The sequence below is a fragment of the Macrotis lagotis genome, chromosome 4 (genome assembly GCF_037893015.1).
Source record: "Macrotis lagotis isolate mMagLag1 chromosome 4, bilby.v1.9.chrom.fasta, whole genome shotgun sequence".
NCBI classification, from domain to species: Eukaryota; Metazoa; Chordata; class Mammalia; order Peramelemorphia; family Peramelidae; genus Macrotis; species Macrotis lagotis.
In genome coordinates, this window is record NC_133661.1 from 71572365 (window position 1) to 71593573 (window position 21209).

Genomic DNA, 21209 nt, shown 5'->3' on the forward strand with positions numbered 1-21209 from the left:
CCTTCAAATCTGTTGGGTTTCAAAAGGAACCTTTATCATCCCCCTTATTTTACAGATGAAGAAACTGAGGCCTAGGGAAGTTCGATAATTAATCAAAGAGAAAGATACAAAGGAAGTCAGAGTTGAACCTGTTTCTTTTGATTCCAGAACCGCACTGTGCTTTATGGTCTGATATTAACACACTACATATATTACTTGATCATACTCACTCAAAAACATGATTTCTCATGTCCCAACTTGTCATCCTCACAATGAGAAGATGATATTGGTTCTGTTTTTACTATGCTCTTATACTATACTGTTATTACTTTTGTATATGAAAAAAAATGAAACAAAGAGGAGTGATGAATCAGAGAGCACGTGATAGTTGGCTATGACATGAAAGAAGTTTCAATTTGTTCTTCTTGGAACCAGCAGGCAGATTTATATGCAAGGTTGAGTGGTGGTATAGTAGAGCAGGGTGAAAATTTATTTTCAGTCGTTTTAGACTCCTTGACCTACATGGGTTTTTCTTGTTAGAGACACTGGAGTATCTTATCATTTTCTTTTCCAACTAATTTGACATAGGAGGAAACTGAGGCAAACAGTTAAGTGACTTGTCCAGGGTCATATAGTAAATGCTTGAGGTCACATTTGAACCCAGATCTTCTTGACTCTAGGACTGGCATTCTATCTACTCCATCCCTAAGTGGCCCAAAGGTAAAAATCATAGAGGCAAATTTAGGGTTAGGGATTGAAAAACTAATAAATAATGAATGCTTTACAAAGATGAAACGATTTGGGGCAGCTAGGTGGTGCAGTGGATAAAGCACCAGCCTTGGAGTCAGGAGTACTTGGGTTCAAATTCGGCCTCAGACACTTAATAATTACCTAGCTGTGTGGCCTTGGGCAAGCCACTTAACCCCGTTTGCCTTGCAAAAACCTAAAAAAAAAAAAGATGCAGCGATTTACTTTGGGAGGCAGTGGACCCTCTTTTCATTGGAGGTCTTAAAACAAATGTCCCATGCTTACTTCAGGCATGCTGTAGAAGGAATTATCATTCAGACATGGATTGGATTAGATAGGGCAGCAAGGTGGCTCAGTAGAGAGAGAGCATTAGACTTTGACTTAGGGATACCTGGGTTCAAATCCAGCCTCAGAAATTTAACTAGCCATAGGTCCTATTTCTTCCTCATAGCAGACAAAGATACTGGAATTCATTTCACCTCTATTTCTCTATTTTTCTCACCACTAATTTGGAGATAATAATATCTCCTACCTCCTAGTTCTGCCACTAATGATACATCAACTTAGCTCTCTAAAATTTAAGGAAATTTGGGTTCAAATTTTAACTCAAATATTTTACTATTTATGTGTCTTCAGTATATAATTGAGCTACCTTAGGAGATAACAATATTTTTACAACCTACCTCCCAGGATTACTTTTCAGGAAAGCAAGTTATTTATGAACGTAGCATAAGCTTATAGAATTAGGCCTGGAAGGGACCTTAGACCTTATTGAATCTAAACCCTTCCTTTTATAGATGAAAGATCTGAGTTTCTCAAGGATCATGAAGTTTACTAGCTACGAAGGCCCTCTTACTAGGGTCCAATTCTAAGGGGATTCTATGGAATGTTTTAGCTCATAGTCTAGTATTCTAGCCACAATCTTATCACCATCATCACTATCACCATTACCATCAGCAGTAGTATCATCAGCATCATTTTCACCATCTTCAATACCATCATCATCATCATCATCATCATCATCATCATTCTCACCATTACCAACATTACTATCACACCATTGTAGCTAGAATATATATAATTTTTTTAGGTTTTTGCAAGGCAAATGGGGTTAAGTGGCTTGCCCAAGGCCACACAGCTAGGTAATTATTAAGTGTCTGAGACCAGATTTGAACCCAGGTACTCCTGACTCCAAGGAAGGTACTTTATCCACTGCACCACCTAGCTGCCCCTAGAATGTATATAATTTCAAAATACTTTATATATTTTAGCTTATTTGATCCTTGCAATAACCCTATGAAATAGGTGTTTTTATAATTTCCATATTCAAAAATGAAGAAGCTGAAGTCCTGAGAATTTAAGGGACTTGCCCAGAAACAAAGCTAGGGAGTGTGAGATGCAGAATTTTAACTCAGTTTCCTCATGACTTCAAGTCCTACCCTTCTATCTATTGGATCAACTATTTGTTTCAGAATATACTATAGTAGCTTCTATTAAATGTGGGATTGGACTTGATGAAAGATCTTTGAAGCCCTTAAGAAAAATGCAGATAAATGAAATGGAAAGAGATTGAAAGGTCAATATTCTTTAACTCTATTTAGTCAACATTCTTTAGAGTTCTTTAGCTCTAGACATGTGACCTTGGAGAAATCATTTGACATTTATACCTTTGTTTTCTCATCTGTTAAATAAGAATCATAGTCTTTGAGCAATCAACCTCACAAGTTGCTCTAAGGATCAAACCGACCTTCTGTCAATGGGAAATTAGTCCACCAAATAGTGAATATTACCACTTTCATAACACATTTTGTTTCAAAGGCTTAATAAATGACATTGGCAGTGGGTCCTGTTATCTTCCCAAAACAGGCAAAGATGCTAGGATTCTACACAATGTGCTTCTTTATAGCATGGAGTCAATGAGCAATTAGTTCTTATTATTAGAATAATATTACGTATTATAATACATTATAAACATTTACCCATCCATCACAAATCCTTCTAGATCCTGGAAATCTGCAATGGCTAGATGGAGAGTCTCTAGGATAAATTTAGTCTGAGTGCCCCTGGGAGCAGGCAAAATGGCAAAACAGTTCAATCATGCCAGGAGGTTCGAATCATACTTCTGAAAGGACTCTTCGTAAGTCACAGATGCAGGAACTTTGGAGTCTAGCATAAAGTTCACTCACAGAACAGAGGCTCAATTTGGGATTCTGCACAAAGTATATTTCAATTGATGGCTTGTCTGATCACTATCAAGGACCTCTGACTCCATCAAGACAAAACTGCCCCCCAAAATAATAGGTCGCATGGACCTTAAAGTCAATGCAGGAGAGAAGTAGGTCCCTTGTCTTTGCACCTGTTTCCCCTGGGTGCTGCCACTGGTCCTTATTGCCTCAGGATCAACTTCTCTTTACTTCCTCTCACCCTCTGGAGAGCCAAAACCCAATCAATGAGGAAAGAGGCAAAAAAAGAGGAATGAAAAAAAAGGAAACTGAGGCCCAGAAATACCAAGGTCACATGGGTCATGGATAGCACTAAAAATTCAAATCCAAATCTATTGGCTTTAAACTCAGAGCTCTTTCCATTGTATATCACTTCTTTCTTATATACATCAAAGCAATATCTACAAATGACTTCAGAATTGAGGTGTTACCAAATTCCTCATACTTAGTAACTTTAGCCTGCCTACCCCTTGAATACCTCTCCCACCCATGAACTTGCTTATCCAGTTAAATACTGATGTTCAACTTCTCAAAGAAACTCCACCATGAAGGAAACACAGATCATTACCTGAACTCATTCCTCTGCATCTCACTTGTTTTCACTTTCAAAACCTGTTTTCCACCCATACACACACTGACTTCACCTATAGGATCAAATATAAAATTCTCATTTCATGTTCAAAGCTCTTCAGAATGCCCCCTCCTCACTTCTCCCATCTTCTTTACTCTGTGATCCAGTGACACTGGTCTCCCAAATGTTCCTCATATACCACATTCCATGTTTGTTTTCTTAATGTTGCTCAGTTGAATCTGGCACTTCTTGACCCCATTTGGGATTTTCATGGAAAAGATTCTGAAATGGTTGACCATTTCCTTCTCCAGCTCATTTTTCAAATGAGGAAACTGAGCAAAGTGGGTTTAAGTGACTTTCCCAGATTCAGATTCATATAGTGTCTGAGATCAGATTTAAACTCATGAAAGTTGTTCTTCCCATCTCAGGACCCAGAGTTCTAGCTGCTGTACAACCTAGGTACATATTCACTATCCCCATAACTTAAATTTGCTCCCTTCTTATTTCTACTGCCTGACTTCTCTGGCTTTTGTTAGGTCCTGGCTAAAATCTCATCTAATTATGGGAAGCTTTTACCAATCTCCTTTCATACCAGGGTCTTCTAAGGTTGGTTTTTATTTATCCTTTATATCTGTATTTTATATGTTGTCTTCCCTTTTCAACTGTGAGCTCTTTGAAATCAGGGACTGAGTTTTATGTTATTTTTGGCTTTATATTCCATTGTTTTGCAATGACATGTGGAAGGCTGCGTGTAAATGCTAACTTTCTGGACTTATATGTGCTTCTCTGAGCCAGGGTCTACTGATTATAATTGACTTTGGTGGCCCAAATAAAGTTCATGCTCATTCTCTCAGTCATTCTACTGTTTGGGGCTTGTTGATTCAGAGTTGAAATTATTTGAGATTCTGTTACAGAACTCTTCCAATAACCATAGTTCTGAAAGGTGCCTTTCTCCTCTAAATCTCCTATTTGACTTTGTGATATGTTGACTTAATTCTGATTTCTACTAAGCATTCTTCCAGATTTCTCAGTATTTCTCCTTAAATAGGCAGTTCTGCAAGTTATGTTCCTGATTTTATAAAAATCTGCATATAAAGGGATACTTATCTGCTAGTCATATTTCAAGAGATAAATTTTAATAAATCCCAAGATATCACATATTTCTAGCCAGTTCTAGTTTGTTCCAGATCACTATCATGAAATATAGAAAGTGAAATTTTACAAAAATTCTTCTAAAGTTTATAGTCATGAAAATGCATTTTGAAAAATGTTTAAATATCAGTTTGTCAGGAATTGAATTAAATTGAATATATAAATTTATTGGACATTGACAATGTCCAATTTGTGGGCTGGAGGTAGTGGGAGGATGTACATTGGGTAGAAATTCTCTTCTGCAAGGCATCTCAGTAAGTGATCTGCAATAGAATCTTATTCAAGACAATTGCCTGGAATCTTAAAATTTAATTGGGCTCATCTGCAAGCTTGCCCAAGTTCACCCAGTTAATTTTAAAGAACAAAAAAATATCGGATGTGAGTTTGAAGGTATCTTCACCCCTTTGTTTTACATGTTAGGATGATCAAAGTTAGATTAGTAAATGGCTAAGGAGAGTCTAAATTTTTTTTTGGATGTACCAGTTGGATGACCTAAATAATTGTAAGAAGAATTGCAGAGGTGTTGGATTGTGTCCCAAGCTTTCAAGGTTGAATTTTGATTATGGGAAAACAAATATTGATATAAAGTACTCTTGCAAAGTACTTATGTTTTCTCAATGTTCATAATACAGCTTTGAAGTCAGTTATTTTTTAAATCAAAGAGGAAACTACAGTTGAAAGAGATTAAGTTACTAATTTGAGGCAAGATTTAAATTCAGATGTTCCTGACTCCAAGTACAAAAGTCTATCTTCCAGGCCACTTGACTCCCAAATCTTATTTTACTCATTTGAAAATTTTTCAATTCTTAAAATATTTTAAAGATTCAACCAAACAAACCCAGGTTTTTCTGTGTGGATCTTCCCTTAGACCAACTTGAGGAAGGGGCCACAGGTTGGTAAATTAATTTTTCATTTAGCCTCAAAAGCCCCAGACTTTTTCATCTTTCTAGCTACTTCTACTCTTTAGAGCACACCCAGTAGATTGTTCATTAATTTACTTAATGGGAATCAGTAAACCAAGGAGAGGGCACAGCAAGTAGACAGCAGGATTCCTTTGACTTACCTCAAACCCCCAGATAAAACTAGCAGCTTCCAACTAAGGCTATAGTGTTGCTTTGATTGAATTATATTTATATTTAATATTATATTATATATTTATATTATAGTTATCACTATAATGCCCCACATCCTACAAGAAACAATGCCAATAGATACATATAAATAGATCTTCATAGAGGCATTGATTACCAATTCAATCTGAATGTTAAAAATTGTGAACAGCATGCAAATGTGGAGACACTTTGTTGTATACAGAATTTTACTGCAAATAAATTCATATGAATATTCCAAACAGATGTTTCAACAATTATTTATATTATGATCTTTTTAAATTTTTTGACAGAGGATTAACTATTAGATTCATTCAAGTAAGAGCACCCCAAGCTTTCTATAGGGGAAGGGTAGGAAGTGGGGGGGAGGAGGTAAAATGGGAGGAAATGAAGAGGGGAAGAGATAGATAAGGAGGGAGGACCTGAATTCAAATCCTACCTCCAATATTTATAGCTGTGAGACCCAAAGAAAGTCATTTAATTTCCTCTAAGCTCTAGGCAACTTCCAAAGATTATAAATTATACATGAGATGCAAATAGTATAATAGTTCTGAACAGAATCAGGGGGCCCTGCCAATACTATAACTCTTCTTTGAACCAGAGAAGAATGGTGGGGAGTATGGATCAGTGATTATGAATCAGAAATGAAGATAACACATTTCTGAAATAAAAATCAATGGCAAGTATGATTCCATTTCCATGTTCTTTTTAACAAAACATATTGAGTACATGAAAAAGCAATTCTTTTTCTTCCCCAAAGAACTTTATTTAAATATAGATTTTCTCTCCCACTCCCATTGTTGGAAAAAAAATCCTAAATATAAAATGCATAATCAAGCAAAAGAAATTCCCTCATTTTTTTCCATAAATGTACATTCCTCATTCCATACATTATATATGTCACCTTTCTATCAGGAGATAGTCCATCATTGACATCTAGAATCATGGGTGGTCATTGCTTTGCTCAGAGTTTTGGTTTTTGTTTTTGCAGTTTTGTTAGTGTATGTATTCTCTTAGTTTTGGTTTTTAGTTTATACTCTTCAAAAACTTTACAAGATGGCATAGTGGATAAAGCACCGGCCCTGGAGTCAGGAGGACCAAAGTTCAAATCTGGCCTTAGACACTGAATAATTATTTAGCTATGTGACCTTGGGCAAGTCACTTAACCCTATTGCCCTAAATAAAAATTAAAAAAAAATACAAGAAATTATAGCATTTTTTTCTGATTCTGCTCACTTCACTCTGCACCAATTCATTTTTCCCATAATTTAAAAAATATTTTTCCACATTTTTATAGCACACTAGTATTTCATTACCTTCATAAACCATAATTTGCTTAGCCATTCCAAATGAGGGTCTTGTCTCCAGTTTACCACTAAAAAGAGAATTGTTTTAAATGTTTCCTCTTCCTTTGACCTCTTTGGGATATAGGTTAAGCACGGCCATAGATGAGTTTAGTTATTTTTGTGCTTAATTCCAAATTGCTTCCCAGAATAGTTGGACCATTTCAGAGTTTTAAGAATAATGAGTTAATATGCCTGCTTTCCCACAGTCCCTGTACCAATTTGGGGGGGGGGGGGCATTGACAATCTGATGGATGCGAGGTAAAATCTCAGTATTTCTTTAATTTTTATTTCTCCATTTTTTTTTTATTTGGAGCATTTTTTCAATGTGGTTATTGTTTGCCTGGATTTTTGTCTATTCAAAAACTACCTGTTTATATCCTTACACCATTTTACAGTTGAGGAATGGTTATCATTCATTTAAATTTGAATCTGTGTGTGTGTGTGTGTGTGTGTGTGTGTGTGTGTGTGTGTGTGTGTGTGTGTAATATTGTAAAGAGACCTATTTATTGGAGAAACTTCCAGCAAAGGGTTATTTTGGTGCAGTTTAACTTTATCTTAGCTTTAATGCTTTTCTTTGTTTAACACATTTTTAATTACATGTAATCAAAATTATCCATTTTATCTTCTGTGATCTTCTCTATTGCTTGCTTGATCATTAACCTTTAACAATCTCTGATCATTTTTTGCTTCTCTAATTTGCTCATGATTTCACCCTTTGTGTTCTTTTGGTGCCTTCTTGCTATAAGGTATGGAATGCTGATATAAATTTCTTCCTTATTGTGGTTCAATTTTCCCAGCAGTTTTTGTCAAATAGTGAGTTCCTTATGCCAGTTGCTAGGATATTCAATACTGGGTTTCTAGGTTCATTTTCTTCTGGATGTTGTATGTACCTAATCTGTTGCACTGATTTCGATTTTAAGTACAAAAAATGAATTTTTCATCAAAGGTAATGTTTCTGTTAAACTCCAGAGACATATAATAATGTAAAATTGCAATCTGAACTCATTTCAATCACTCACTTGAGGAATGAATAAACAGAGGGATAAACTTACTATATAGCAAGTACTGCAACCCCTGTCCCTTTTTATCATTTTGTTTGCTGATGCATCATCAATAGACTGTTTTGACATCCTGAATAAATTTCCCTTGTCCTATCTGGCACCCCTGAATACTTTGGGTATCCTTTGAGAAATCTGAGCTGACACCCTAATGAGACTCACAAACAGCAAAACACATTTCACCTAGAGATGAAAAACAATTAAGAAGGACTCTACACTGAGAACTCATTACTTGAGGGAGTTTTCAATTTGCTATTACATCACTGATTTCAAGGTGTTTTCCTTTGAGGTTTTCCATAAAAAACAGCTCCGTTAAATGATCCATGAATGGAAAATGTGAACTGAATTAATAATTCCATTATGTCACAGGCAGATTAAAGGGGGGGAAAAGGGAACTCTCAAACTACATTTCTAAGAGCTATCTGGATAGAACTCTGTAGAGATCACTTCTAGAGAAGGTAATTTTGATCTAATATATAAATATTATGCACAAAGGTTGTTCAAAAAGATTTAATTAAAACTGAACATTAACTAATGTGTACACATGTTAAGGTATTAAAAACAGTATAGCCAAAAGAGTCATGAGATACTCCCACAGGCGTTATTGGGAGTTCCATGTTCTTAACTTAGGGTAGAACTTGAGTCCCTATTCATTACAAGAATATTTTAATTAGTAAAAACTTTTTACATTTAGAATTCCCTCCCTGAGACCGAAATGAAAATGAATGCGCAGTCGATATTTCCAAATTTTCTTCTTTAATTTCCCTGGGAAATTGAAAATTGGTCCAGCTGTAAAAATAGTAGAAGCTAAGCAAAGAATAGCAGAAGCTAAGCTATGAATATGCCAAAAAAAGTATACCAGCATCATCACAGAAATTGACTTCACAAGAAAAATCTTGGGCCTAGCTAAATAAAAACACTTTTATACAATACATAGTAAACATTTCCATTTGAACAGTCCTATACAAAAATGTCATACATTAATATATAGAGAACAATTATTTTACAAAAAAAGTAGAGAAGGCTATCAAATATAGTGAATAAATATCTAGGGCAAACACTTTTACTGACTACTGCTTAACAAAATAATATAAGTGAAATTATCAACTTGTTTTAACATAAAATTTTAAAGCATGTACACACATACATGGTATACTACCCAGCAGAAAAAAAAACGCAATTATCTAAAAACCATCAATTTCCCTCAGCAAATTCAAGTGCACACGCAGTTAAGGAAAGCAATTAAGCCTCTTAAGAACCCAGGATCTACAACTGTGACTCGAGGCATTTCCCCAGTGTGTTGCATAAGTCACTCTGATCACTAATCAATACCACTTGAATGTACAGAATTTTATCAATTCTTTTTAATTGATGATAGTGTACAGTGTAGAACTGAAACTCCCTTACATAATATCACTGTTATTCTTTATCGATTTACAAGTTCCTATCTAAGCTGAATGCAATAATAAATCCTTCAAAAGCAAATTTGCTTGTCTTTCTTTTCAGAAATCCAAATTCATTTTATTTCCCCCCCCACTGCAAATTAGAAAACCAAATGAAACTTCTAAGTTTTTTTAAGGGAGGGGAAAAAAAGAGAAAGAAATGAAAGATCACAAATCCCAGACAGAAAAAAGAAAATCTACAATTTTAAGGGATCTTGTGAATAATTCAAAATTATGAAATGATATTTTTAAATCAAAAGTTATTGGTCAACTAAAGGGTAAGAATAATAAGCCAAAAAATTTCTATTTGATACCAATCACAACAGGTTGAGTAGACTGAAATGGGAAAGAACTCAAGTTGGGCAATAATTTTACTTCTTGGCTCCAACACAGAAATATCCATTTTTATCTTAAACTGTTCACTTTTGTGTGTGAGAAGAGGAAAATCCTGACCTGCCTCTTCATTTTCCCTACATCCTCTTGCTCCAAACATATATTCAACTGCCTCAAAGATACCACATTCCCCTTGAAATCTCAGCAAGTTACCAGAGGCATGAAGAAGAATACTAGAAATGGGACCCTCATTGCTTAGTCACGGTAAATACATTCTAATTGGGTCTTTGATAAGACTGAGTTATTCAAAGAATCAAATAGAAATGTCAGCTCTTTAGCCAAAGAACAGAAACAAGATTCTCTTTGAAGTACCTGTTATCCTGTTGTTAATTGGCCTTAAATTATTCCCCAAACAAGTATTTAATAAACTTCTGGAAATCTAGTGACCTTTAGCTGACATTCCTGAATAAAATCTTATCCAAAATGTTTAAGACTCTTTATTGTTCCCTGACATCCTCTCGGTTGCATAGCCAAAAAAAAAAAAAAAAAATAGCTACTGTCTGTTATGATTGCTCCATTGAGAGAGAGATAGCGTTGTGATAATATTGAAAAATAGCCACTATGAGGCAATAATGTTTCTTTTAAAGCATTAATTCAGTCTTAATCTGTGCTATACTACCTTCAGATACTCTTCAGATACCAAGGTACTTGAATACACTAACAAAAATATGTTATTGCGTTCATAGGCAAGCAAATGTCCATGGAGTTAAAAAACAGATACCAAGTCACTTGGTCGCTTTCAGATGCAATGCAAGAATCATTCTTATTCAGTAGAACCGGGAGTAGAGGTTAGAATTTTCCGTAGAACATAAACCACAACTTCATAACAGAAGTGATACTGCTCCTAAATATACATGAAAACCAGAGAGCAACATAAATCAATTTTTACCTATAGTAAATGCAAATATCAACAGCTATAGGACACATTGAAAGATTTTTCAATTCTATCAATGACTCCATAAAGTTGGTAGATAGACATATTTGTTCAAGGAATTCTCTACAAATTGTTTATCAGAGAAAAGCATTGTGATGATTAATGTGAGTATAAAGTACATAATCATCTATTGAGGGTAATTTTATCCTTACATCACAAATTAATTTCAGACTCAAAAGATTTTCTTGACATATTGAAGGAGGTTAATAAATGGTTGCTGATTAATTGATTTCAGCATAGACTTCTAGAGAGATGGACTATGTGATCTTTCATAATTCTTCCCAAACCTATAATTCTAAGAATAAATCTCCATCAGGAACCTGAAATAGTGAGCTGACATTAAATATGAAAGCAATCTTCTCTCTCTTCTAAGGAAAATTGGCCTCTCTTTCCTTAAATTATTTAGTTGTTTCAAATAAAAATTGTTTGAGAAAAGAGTGAACTGGATAATTGCCTCTTCTCCTTTTATTTATACATATATGATTTTTTCCTACTAAAATCATACTCCAGTGCTTCATTTTGTTATAGAGATCTACAAAGGCAATGCTTTGAAATCTAAAAAGAGAAAAGATGTTGAAAGCTGAAGAAGTCAGCAATAACCTGTAATCTGAGGACTAATTTAGCCAATTAGCTTCAAGGAGGAACATTATTGGAAGGTTGGCTATTTCTGAGAGTATTTTGGCCACAGGCATTCACTAAACTGTCTATTCTACTAGTATAGAGGGATTGTGATCTACACAACATATGTGTATATGTCTGTGTGTATACATATATATTTATATTTGCAGTAAATAAATATAAATATAATTTATAGGACTTTATATTTATTTACTAGTCTATATGTTGATTCCTCTAGGTAGAATGTTTACCTTGAGAAGAGGAAATGTTTCATTGTCTTTGTATGATTAGTATCAAGAATAGGGCACATAGTTAAGTGCTTCATAACTGTTTATTCAACTGAATTTTGATATATCAAAACTAAATATTCAGAAACCTGAGGTAACTCCAGAAAATTAAGAAAGTCTACAAAGAAAACTAGCAGCTAAAACAAAGACTAAGTTGGGTTCTGTCTTTATGCTCTATGAATAAATGCAATCATTACTAAAGCCAGACTAATGTTCTTTTTTTGGAACATGGCAGAGGCATTGATATTTATTGATTTAAAATACTCTACCAACCCCAGAAATAACTTTCCTTACATCCACCAAAATGTCTCTAGGTTCCATCTCTATAGTAAGAACTTACCTTGGTCTGAATCATACCAAAACGTTGCTCTCTCATTTGAGTCACAATATTCTTGATATTGAACTGTTAGAAGGAAATTGAGAGACCATTAATAAAGATGAAAGAAAAGCTTTGGGCCTATCATTCTAACCCTGGTCACAGAGAAATATCATGTTAAGCATAACCTTTTCCGGACCATGACTATATAATCTAATCTAATAAAAAAGTGTTTATTTTATTTTCAGGGGTAGCAAAATATACCCTCCCATTACTAAGAAACATTTCCAAAGGAAGAGTATATATTTTTTAATCCAAAGAGCAAGTACTTAAGAAAATAAAAAAAAATTTTTTACTAAACAATTTTCTATTCTTTTAAAGGAAAGAATCATAACAGACAACTATGGGAGAGCCCAGGACATGAATAACTCTATTTTTAAAAAGTAAAATAAACCTGATTGAATATATGGCATTCATATTGCACCCTCCAAGTGAATTTAAAGAGTCAGTTAATGAAGTAACTTGAAACTCAGTGCAGATGCTTCTTAGAATTGATACTTTAACAAGGATTAAATTATGGAATTAGCCCAGAAAATTCTCTAACTCCAATAATGTAGTTGAAAGGTAGCATGATATAGTGGGTTATCCGGGCTGAGGAAACTCATTGAAGTCTCACCTTTGATACACAATGGTCATATGAGGCTGGGCAGGTCACATCATCTTCTCAAGCTCTCTAAGGTTATGAGCAGCAGGGCAGGGATTCATATGCTTCAGTTAGCAGTTTCCTCACCTGAGAATTCCCTATATCAGTGAATTTATAGGACTGGGCAAAACCAGAAACAACCAAAAGTAATGATTCCAGTTCCAAGTCTGTCTGAGTCTTGTCCAGAGTTATTATCACAGAGGACTAGGTGGCTTTCGCCTTTACAAGTCTTGTACAAGTTGAGCTTCTTGAGGGATGGGGCTATTATTTTTGTCTTTGTACTCTCAAAGAATTTAAAGAATATTGTCAGATCAAATGCTTATTAAGAATGGAAATGACTGGTGATCAGGGTGAGTCATTTCAGAATCTCCTGTCTGTGAATAGTCAGATAAACAGGTTAAAATAAGGGACAAAAGCAATACCAAAAAGAAAGGATTCAGACAAGAAAATAACACTGGACATAATTATAATTGGTCCAAACCAATTTACTTAAGCACATTGGATAAAAGTAGAAAACTTATGAAGTAGAAATGAATAAAAGTAGAAATACTGATTAGTCCCATTCCTTAGTGAGATTTAACTGATATGAAAGCATTTACCACAACAAGGACGTCAAAAGAGCTCAGAAAACATCCATCAGCTAATGAGCTGATTTTCTTATCAAATTCAGTCAAGGGGAAGGAATAAACACTTATATAGTGTCTACTATGTTCAAAATACTGTTTTGCATTCTTTACCAATATTATTTTATTTGTTGTGGGATAGGTGCTATTATTCCCTGTTATTAATTGAGGGAAATGTGGCAAACAGGTCAAATGACTTGCCTAAGATTTAAACAGCTACTGTCTGTGACTAGCTAAGTTCAGGTCTTTTTCACATGCTCTATCCACTTAGCCACCTGTTCATCTCATTCATCATTCATTTAGATAAATATAATACTTTAAAAGAAGGATGAAAATTATGAATTATCATTTCACAAAATAGAGAAACAATGAAGAAAAATATCAACAGAAAACACAGACATAGGAATCAACTCACTCAGTTCAAACAAAAGAGTACATTATACTTAGGAGTCTAACATAACTATTACTATTATTCAATTCAATGTATCAAGAGCATAGAAAGAAAAAAATAGATATGAAATTCAAGGGGGGGAAATTACTTCCAGCTGGAAGAATGAGGGAAGATTTGAAGAGGTAGAATTCAATTTGTATCTTAAAGGAGAGATAGAGGAACAGAAAGTCTCAGAGACTGGTGGAGGACATAGAAAATACAGTGGACCATATGAAGAAAGATTTGAAGGTGGAAAAGCACTAGGTGTGGTCAGAGATTTCTGGTAAGTCCAGTTCAGATTCATGAAGATAAAATACATGTAGGGAAATAATACTTGAAAGTAAATGTGGCAGCATAAACTAGAAACATCCTTGGGACTTAAAATTATAAAATTAAAAACATGATGCTTAAGACTAAGGTGGGGGGTGGGGAAGACGACATGTTATCTGCCTTCAAACATAGAGGCAATATAGTGAAGTAGGAAGAACAAAGAACATTCCAATTCTGTTATTTCTTGTCTGTGTGTCCTAGGGCAAGTCACTTAACCTTTTTGAGTTCTCAGTTTTCTCCTTTAAAAAATTAAGGCATTCTGATTGTATAATTATGATGTTATATGAGTGAATATCCTATGGCAAATATGTTAAGAGATATTTTCTGTAGGTGCAGTCAAGGAGAAAACCAAGATCAATGTTAAGATAGAACAGGAAGTCTAATTTTGGTTCAGATTGAAAAAGAAATTTATAATTTTTAGAAATGCTTATAAATGCAATGGACTGCCCCATGGAAGTACTCAGTTGCCAAAGGTAGAAAAGCACAGACTGGTTGGCCACCTCTCTCAGAGGCATCCTGAGGCCATTCCTGCATTAGGTTGGGAATAGATAGATGACTAAGACCCTTTCCATCTCTGAGAACTTATGATTTGCAGTCACAAATAAAAAGACTGTGTCATAGCAACTGAGGCAGCAGGTGGTCCATGTGGATGAATGCTTTCTTTCACAGAACATCAAAGTGTTCATTAACACATTATATTAGCATAACCAACGTGTTCTTTCCCACAAAATCAAAAAGGAGTGAAGAACTCAAAAGAAGCAAACAGAAACATTTCTGCTGAAGCAGTCATTCTATTTCTCACTGCCTCATCAAGCTGGGAAACAAACAGCTTGATCTTGCCTACTTGGGTTTAGATGGTAAGTAAATCTATAGCTTTTAAGTGCCTCAGGCAGAAGTGGGAGATGAAGGATTCTTTTTCCTACTTTCAATCCCAAGGGTACACTATTTCCTCCTACAGAATCAGATATAGGGAATCTGGATGAGTTGTTAGTGGTGGTTTTTTTAAAGTCATCCATAAATGGCAATTTTACACTTGAATTTTACACTAGAATATACAAGATCTACCAGTGTTATATTACCTCTGTCACCCAGGCCTGATGAAACCCAATGAACCATTAAGTGACATGTCTGAGATGGGCTACTTAGGCACCAGTTTTATTGTGATTTTTATTTGTTTGGGTTTTTTTCCCATTTAGACCAGCAGTCAACCCTTGGTCTCTGATCTTGGAGATATTAAGCCCTTAGAGGAAGATCATAGTTTCATTTTTCATAAAATGTCCCTGGTTTACAAATCAGGAGTAGGGTAAACTCCAACATGTGGGGTATAAACACCAGCATTCTAGAGTCAGCTAATACTGGCTTTCAAAAGCTGACTGTTCAGTTTTCAGCATAAACATTTATGCCTCAGGAATTAAAAAATACTATTAATCAGGGCTTGAGTTTTTTGTCGTTGTGTGTCTATACTTAAAGTGATTGAGAAAATGAAGATTTAACTTCAAAAATTTTCAGTGTACTATTTTTTCCCCAGTACATTCTTGTGTACAATTATACTCCCTTCCACCTCTATGTTCAGTTTTCCCACCACATTCTCCCTTAACTTTTCCAATCCTGTCCAAGATACCATCAGACCCTTTCAGGTCATCCATGTCTATCATCTTGAAACCATCTTCAATTCTTCCTCCTTCTTCCCTCATCACTTCAGTTGTCAAGTCTTGTCAGTTCTCTTTCCACAGCATATCTCTAATCCATCCATCCACTCAACCATATATCCTTATCTCAATCACCTTGCTCAGATCCTCTTCATCTCCCATGGGATATTCTTCAGCCTTCTAATTGGTATCCCAAGCCCTTAAGAATCCCCTCTCTTCAATCCATGTTTCATATAGCTGCCATAGTGATCTTTCTAAAGTATAGGTAGGTCTGTCACGTCCTAACTCTAGAAGTTCCATTTGCTCCCAGTTTCTCTAGGATCATTTAGAATGACTTTTAAAGCCATTCACAGGCTGACTCCAACATAACTTTCTAAGCCAACTAGTTCATATACAATATTCCATTTCCCAGCTTCAAGCCTTTATATATTAAATTTCCCAGTCCTGGAATGCATAGCCTTTTCAAATTTGTCTCAATGAGTCTCCTTGTTTCTTTAAGATGCAGGTAAAGCATCATCTATATGAAGATTTTACTGCTTCTTCCCCCAACCACTAGTGTTCTCCTCCTGGAATTTACTTCCCATATTTAAATTTATATTTAAATTTTCAGTTACATAATTCCTGAAATAAATCTTCTCTCCTAAAGGTCAGGGAATATTTACTTTTTGTCTTTAAATAACCATCTTCTGATACATTTAATGGGCCCAGTTAATAAATGTTTGTTAAATGAATGAACTCATCATCATCATTATCGTTATCACATTTATATATCATCTTTTATTTGCCAAGTGATTTATAAATAGCATCTCATTTGTTCTTTACAACAATCTGGGGATGGAGGGGCTACTATTTATTATGTCAATTTTACAAGATGAAGAAACTAAGAAAAACAAAGGTTAAGGGACTTTCCACAGTCACAAAATTAGTACATATATGAAGTGGTATTTGAACCCAAGTCTTCCTGATTCCACCACCTAGCTGCTCCTAAAACCCTTTGCAAGTTTTTGATATTGTTCAAAATACTAAAGCGTTGCAAAGTTACCTAAGAAATCTGAGCTACAGCCCTTTCCCTTTCCTTTTCTCCCAATGGTTTTACAGATTGGACATCAATCAGGAGTTAGAATTCCTGGATCATTCTCCAATTCTGCCCAAGACCATGGGTTCAGGTGATGCCATGGAATCTGAAGTAGAGATCAATGATTCCCAGCATAGTTAGCCTTTATCTTAAAGGATAGGTGAACCAAACTATGGCAGAAGGTAAATGGCAATAAAGACAGGAAAGACATTGTAGTAGCTGGAGACAAGTCAGGATGGCATCCTCTAGGATGGCAATTCACTGGATAAATCATAACTACAAATCTTTACACCTAGAGCAAGTGGCCCAAAATATGCCCTCAGAGGAGGGGAAAGGGGTATCAGCATTAGACTATTCTAAGGAGGCCATCATGCACAGAAAGGGTGAGGAGGGAGAGGAGGAGGAAAGAATGAAATGAAGGCACTCATTCTGTCATTTTACTAACTTTCCTATTTAGCTCTTCTTGCAAGTGTTAAGCTCTGATATTACTATGCTACTGAAGGACTGCAATTACTGTCAGTATCACCTAAATTCAGAATCCTAGAAAAAAGTCCCAGATGTCCACTCTAGTTAAAGATATGTTGATTTATACTTTGCTGTAATTTGAGTAGACTAATTTCAGTGTGTAAAAATTCCCATCACCAACACTATTTTGGAAAGCATCCTGAAAAGCTCCAGGGAACAAATATTACTCTTCTAAGATAGGATCATAGATTTTAGAGTTGGAAATGTCCTTTCAGATCATCTAGGTAAACTTCCCCAATTATGTAGAGAGGCTCCAGAGAAATTAAATCACTTGTAACATGACCACATGGTCACACAGATAATTACTGTCAAAGTTTGGATTTTTATTGAGGACCTTTGATTCCCAAACTCACAAGACCTCTTTCAGTGCACTGACACCCTTGTATGAATCTTGGGGATGGGTCTTGGGGTGAGTAGAACAGTTCTTACCTCAAAGTCTTTTTCCAGGGCTCGAAGCACAACATCCACACATAAGAGGACCCCAGTCCTCCCTATGCCTGCACTGCAGTGTGCGATAATGGGTCCTGTCTCGTGGATCTTCTTCATGTAGCGGATGTATCTAACAAAAGCATCAAATGATGTGGGAATGCCATGGTCTGGCCAGTTAATGAATTGTATTTGATGCACAAAGTGAACGGATCCTGGCTGTGAGAGAAGCAACATCATCATATCTTAGGTTAGAGACCTCAAGTCATTAGCTTGTGATATTACTATCTGATGTTAGTAGAACACTTTAGACTTTTGCAAAGCATCTTTTTAAAGACAATTTGGGGGATTAGGTGGGGAAGGTAGTATTAATAAGTCAATAAACCTTAAAACAGATAACATGGGCCAGGCTCTGGATGGGGGTCAGAAAGACAGACAGAAGAGGGTCTCTGTTCTCATGGATCTCATAGTTTCCTCTATAGAGACATAGAGTCTCTCCCATATTGTCTCCTAGATAGACAATGTGCAAAGTATGTACAAATAAGATGTAAAAAGTTAAATTGAGAAAATGAACAAAGGAGAAAGTCCACCTTAAAATTCCCAAAGAATAACAGAATTTAAGAGTTGGAATAGAGCTCAGTGACCGTGAAGTCCAAACCAAAAATGAAGGGATTCCCCAATATAAAATAATCAAATGATGGTCCAAACTTCTTCTTGAATACTTTTAAGAGCAAAAACCATGGCCTTTCAAGGTATCAAATTCCACTTTTGGACAGGTCTATTTGTTGAGAAATATTTCCAGATATCAGGTCTCAGGTTGCCTCTTTGTAATGTCCACTGAATGTTTCTAATTTTTCCCTCTGAGGTCACAGAAGGTATATGTCTAATCTTGCCTCCATATGACAGGTCTATTCCAACTTTCAAATTCTGTTATTCTTTGGGATTTTTAAAGTGTACTTTCCCCTTTGCTAATTATAACCAATTTAACTTTTTATATATATACTTTGCATACTGTCTCTCTAGGAGACTTTATATATAGGAAACTATAAGATCCTTGAACACAGCTACTTGGTCACCAATGAGTGCACTCTTCTCTGTGTTAAATGTGTCTAATTCATTCAACTGACCCTCATGAGTCACAAAGTCAAGATTTCACAAGCAATGTGGGGTATTTGAGAAACAAATTTACTTTCATTGTGTTATGAACTCCCTATGCTTCCATGCCACCAGAGGCTTCTAACATCAATGGGCTTTTAAATGTCAATAATACTAAAAAAAATTTAAAAACACAGCATAGAATGAGCAAAAATATTTCATTGGAATATAAAATTAAAAACTAAAAATATTTTTAGCAAACCTTTCCTAATGGAGAACATTTTCACTTTTCATAGAGGAAAGCATTCAATACTTGTTTCCTTCCTTCCTTTGTAATTTCCTTTCTTCCTTCCTTCAAATATCATCTGCCATTATTTCTTCTTTCATCCCTGTATCACATGATAAAGTGGTATTACCACTTTTCAAGACTAACTCCTCAAGCGATCCCACTTCATTCTATCTCCTCCAAAAGAATGCTTCCTGTCATCCCTTATCGTCCACATATTTTCACTCTCTCCCTGTACTGGTTCATTTCCTTCTATGCACAAACATTTCTTTGTATTCTTCATCCTCAAAAGACACTCCATAGATCCTTTTATCCCCACTTAGTTATCATCCTACATCTCTTCTGCCTTTTTGTGGTCATATACAATAAGCTCACCCACTTTTCTTTCTTCTTACTCTAGCCTTAACTTTTTTTTTTAGGTTTTTGCAAGGCAAATGGGGTTAAGTGGCTTGCCCAAGGCCACACAGCTAGGTAATTATTAAGTGTCTGAGACCGGATTTGAACCCAGGTACTCCCGACTCCAAGGCCAGTGCTTTATCCACTACGCCACCTAGCCGCCACCTGGCTGCCCCTCTATCCTTAACTTCTTACAAGCTGGTTCCTGATCTTCTCATTCCAATGAAACTACTTTTCCCAAAGTTTCTAGTGATCTTTTACTTTTTAAAGTCAGTGGCTTTTTTCTCATTCTCCATTTTCCTTAACCTCTCTCTCTACATATAGGCTTTGACACCATGTCCGGAATACTCTGTATACTTTAGGTTTTTGAGATACCACTACTCTCTTGTTTCTCCCCTCTATGTATCTGACTGCTCCATCTATGTTTCTTTTGCTGGATGCTCCTCCAGATCACACCCTCTAATCCTAGTTATCTCTTGGGGTTCTCTCTTGGGCCTTCTTCCTTTCTCCCACTATATTACTTCACTTGGTGATCTCATCAGTTCTCATCGATTTAATATCCCTCACTATACAAATGATTCTCAAATCTACTTTTGTTCCAAATACTCTTATGCCCCAATCTCACATTTCTAGCTGCCTTTCAAACATTTTGAATGGGATGTTCAGTAGATATCTTATACTCAATATGCCCATTATCTTTCCCCCAAGTCCTCCTTTGACTTCTACCTTCCTTAGTACAGTAGAGAACACCACCACCACCAAACTATTTTGTCAGATTTCTAATTTAGAAATTTAACCCAGACTCCTCATAATCTTACACCTCCATATCTAATTTTTTACCAAAATCTGTTGATTTCATCTTTGCCTCTTTTTCAAATATTCCCCTTCTCTTCTGTAACACTGCCACCACTCTGGGCACAAGCCATCTTCACCTCACATTGGGACTATTGTAACAGTCTGCTGGTGGATCTACCTGGTTCAAGTCTCTCCCCACTACCCCAATCCATCCTCCAACCATACAAGTGACTTACCTTAAATGGAAGTCTAACCATGTCACATACCCAAACACATACTCAGTAAATTTGATTGGCTCCCTATCACCTCCAGAATAAAATAAAAAATGCTATTTGACATTCAAAGTTCTTCTTAAGCCAGGCCCCTCCTACCTTCCCAGTTTTCTCACACCTTACTCCCCAATGTGTTTTCTTCAATCTAGTAACCCTGTCCTCCTGGACATTTCATGAATAAGACACTCCTTCTCTCAATTACAGGAATTTCTTTGGCTCTCCCCTTGTCTAGTATACTCTCCTTCCTTATCTATACCTACTGACTTTGACTTCAGTGGATTCCACTATGTCTCAACCAAAATCTTATGTTTTTTTGGAAGCCTTTTCCAATTCCTCATATTTCCAGTGCATTCTCTCTTTTAATTAATTCCTATTTATGCCATATATAGTTTGCTATATAAATATTTGTTTGCATGTCGTCTTCCCTATT

General features: G+C 35.6%; 1 protein-coding gene across 8 annotated transcripts in view; it reads right to left on the reverse strand.

Annotated features, from left to right (window-relative positions):
• Positions 1–8678: 8678 nt before the first annotated feature.
• Positions 8679–21209, reverse strand: part of LOC141521015 (tyrosine-protein phosphatase non-receptor type 20-like) — a 292732-nt gene continuing 280201 nt past the window's right edge. For all 8 annotated transcript variants that reach the window (XM_074233097.1, XM_074233092.1, XM_074233094.1 and 5 more), the window contains 3 exons: positions 17939–18154; positions 12199–12261; positions 8679–10863 (listed from right to left, as the gene is read on the reverse strand). In XM_074233097.1, the coding sequence (XP_074089198.1) occupies positions 10783–10863; positions 12199–12261; positions 17939–18154 (360 nt within the window). In that variant the 3' untranslated portion in view covers positions 8679–10782. The remainder of the gene's footprint in view (positions 10864–12198; positions 12262–17938; positions 18155–21209) is intronic.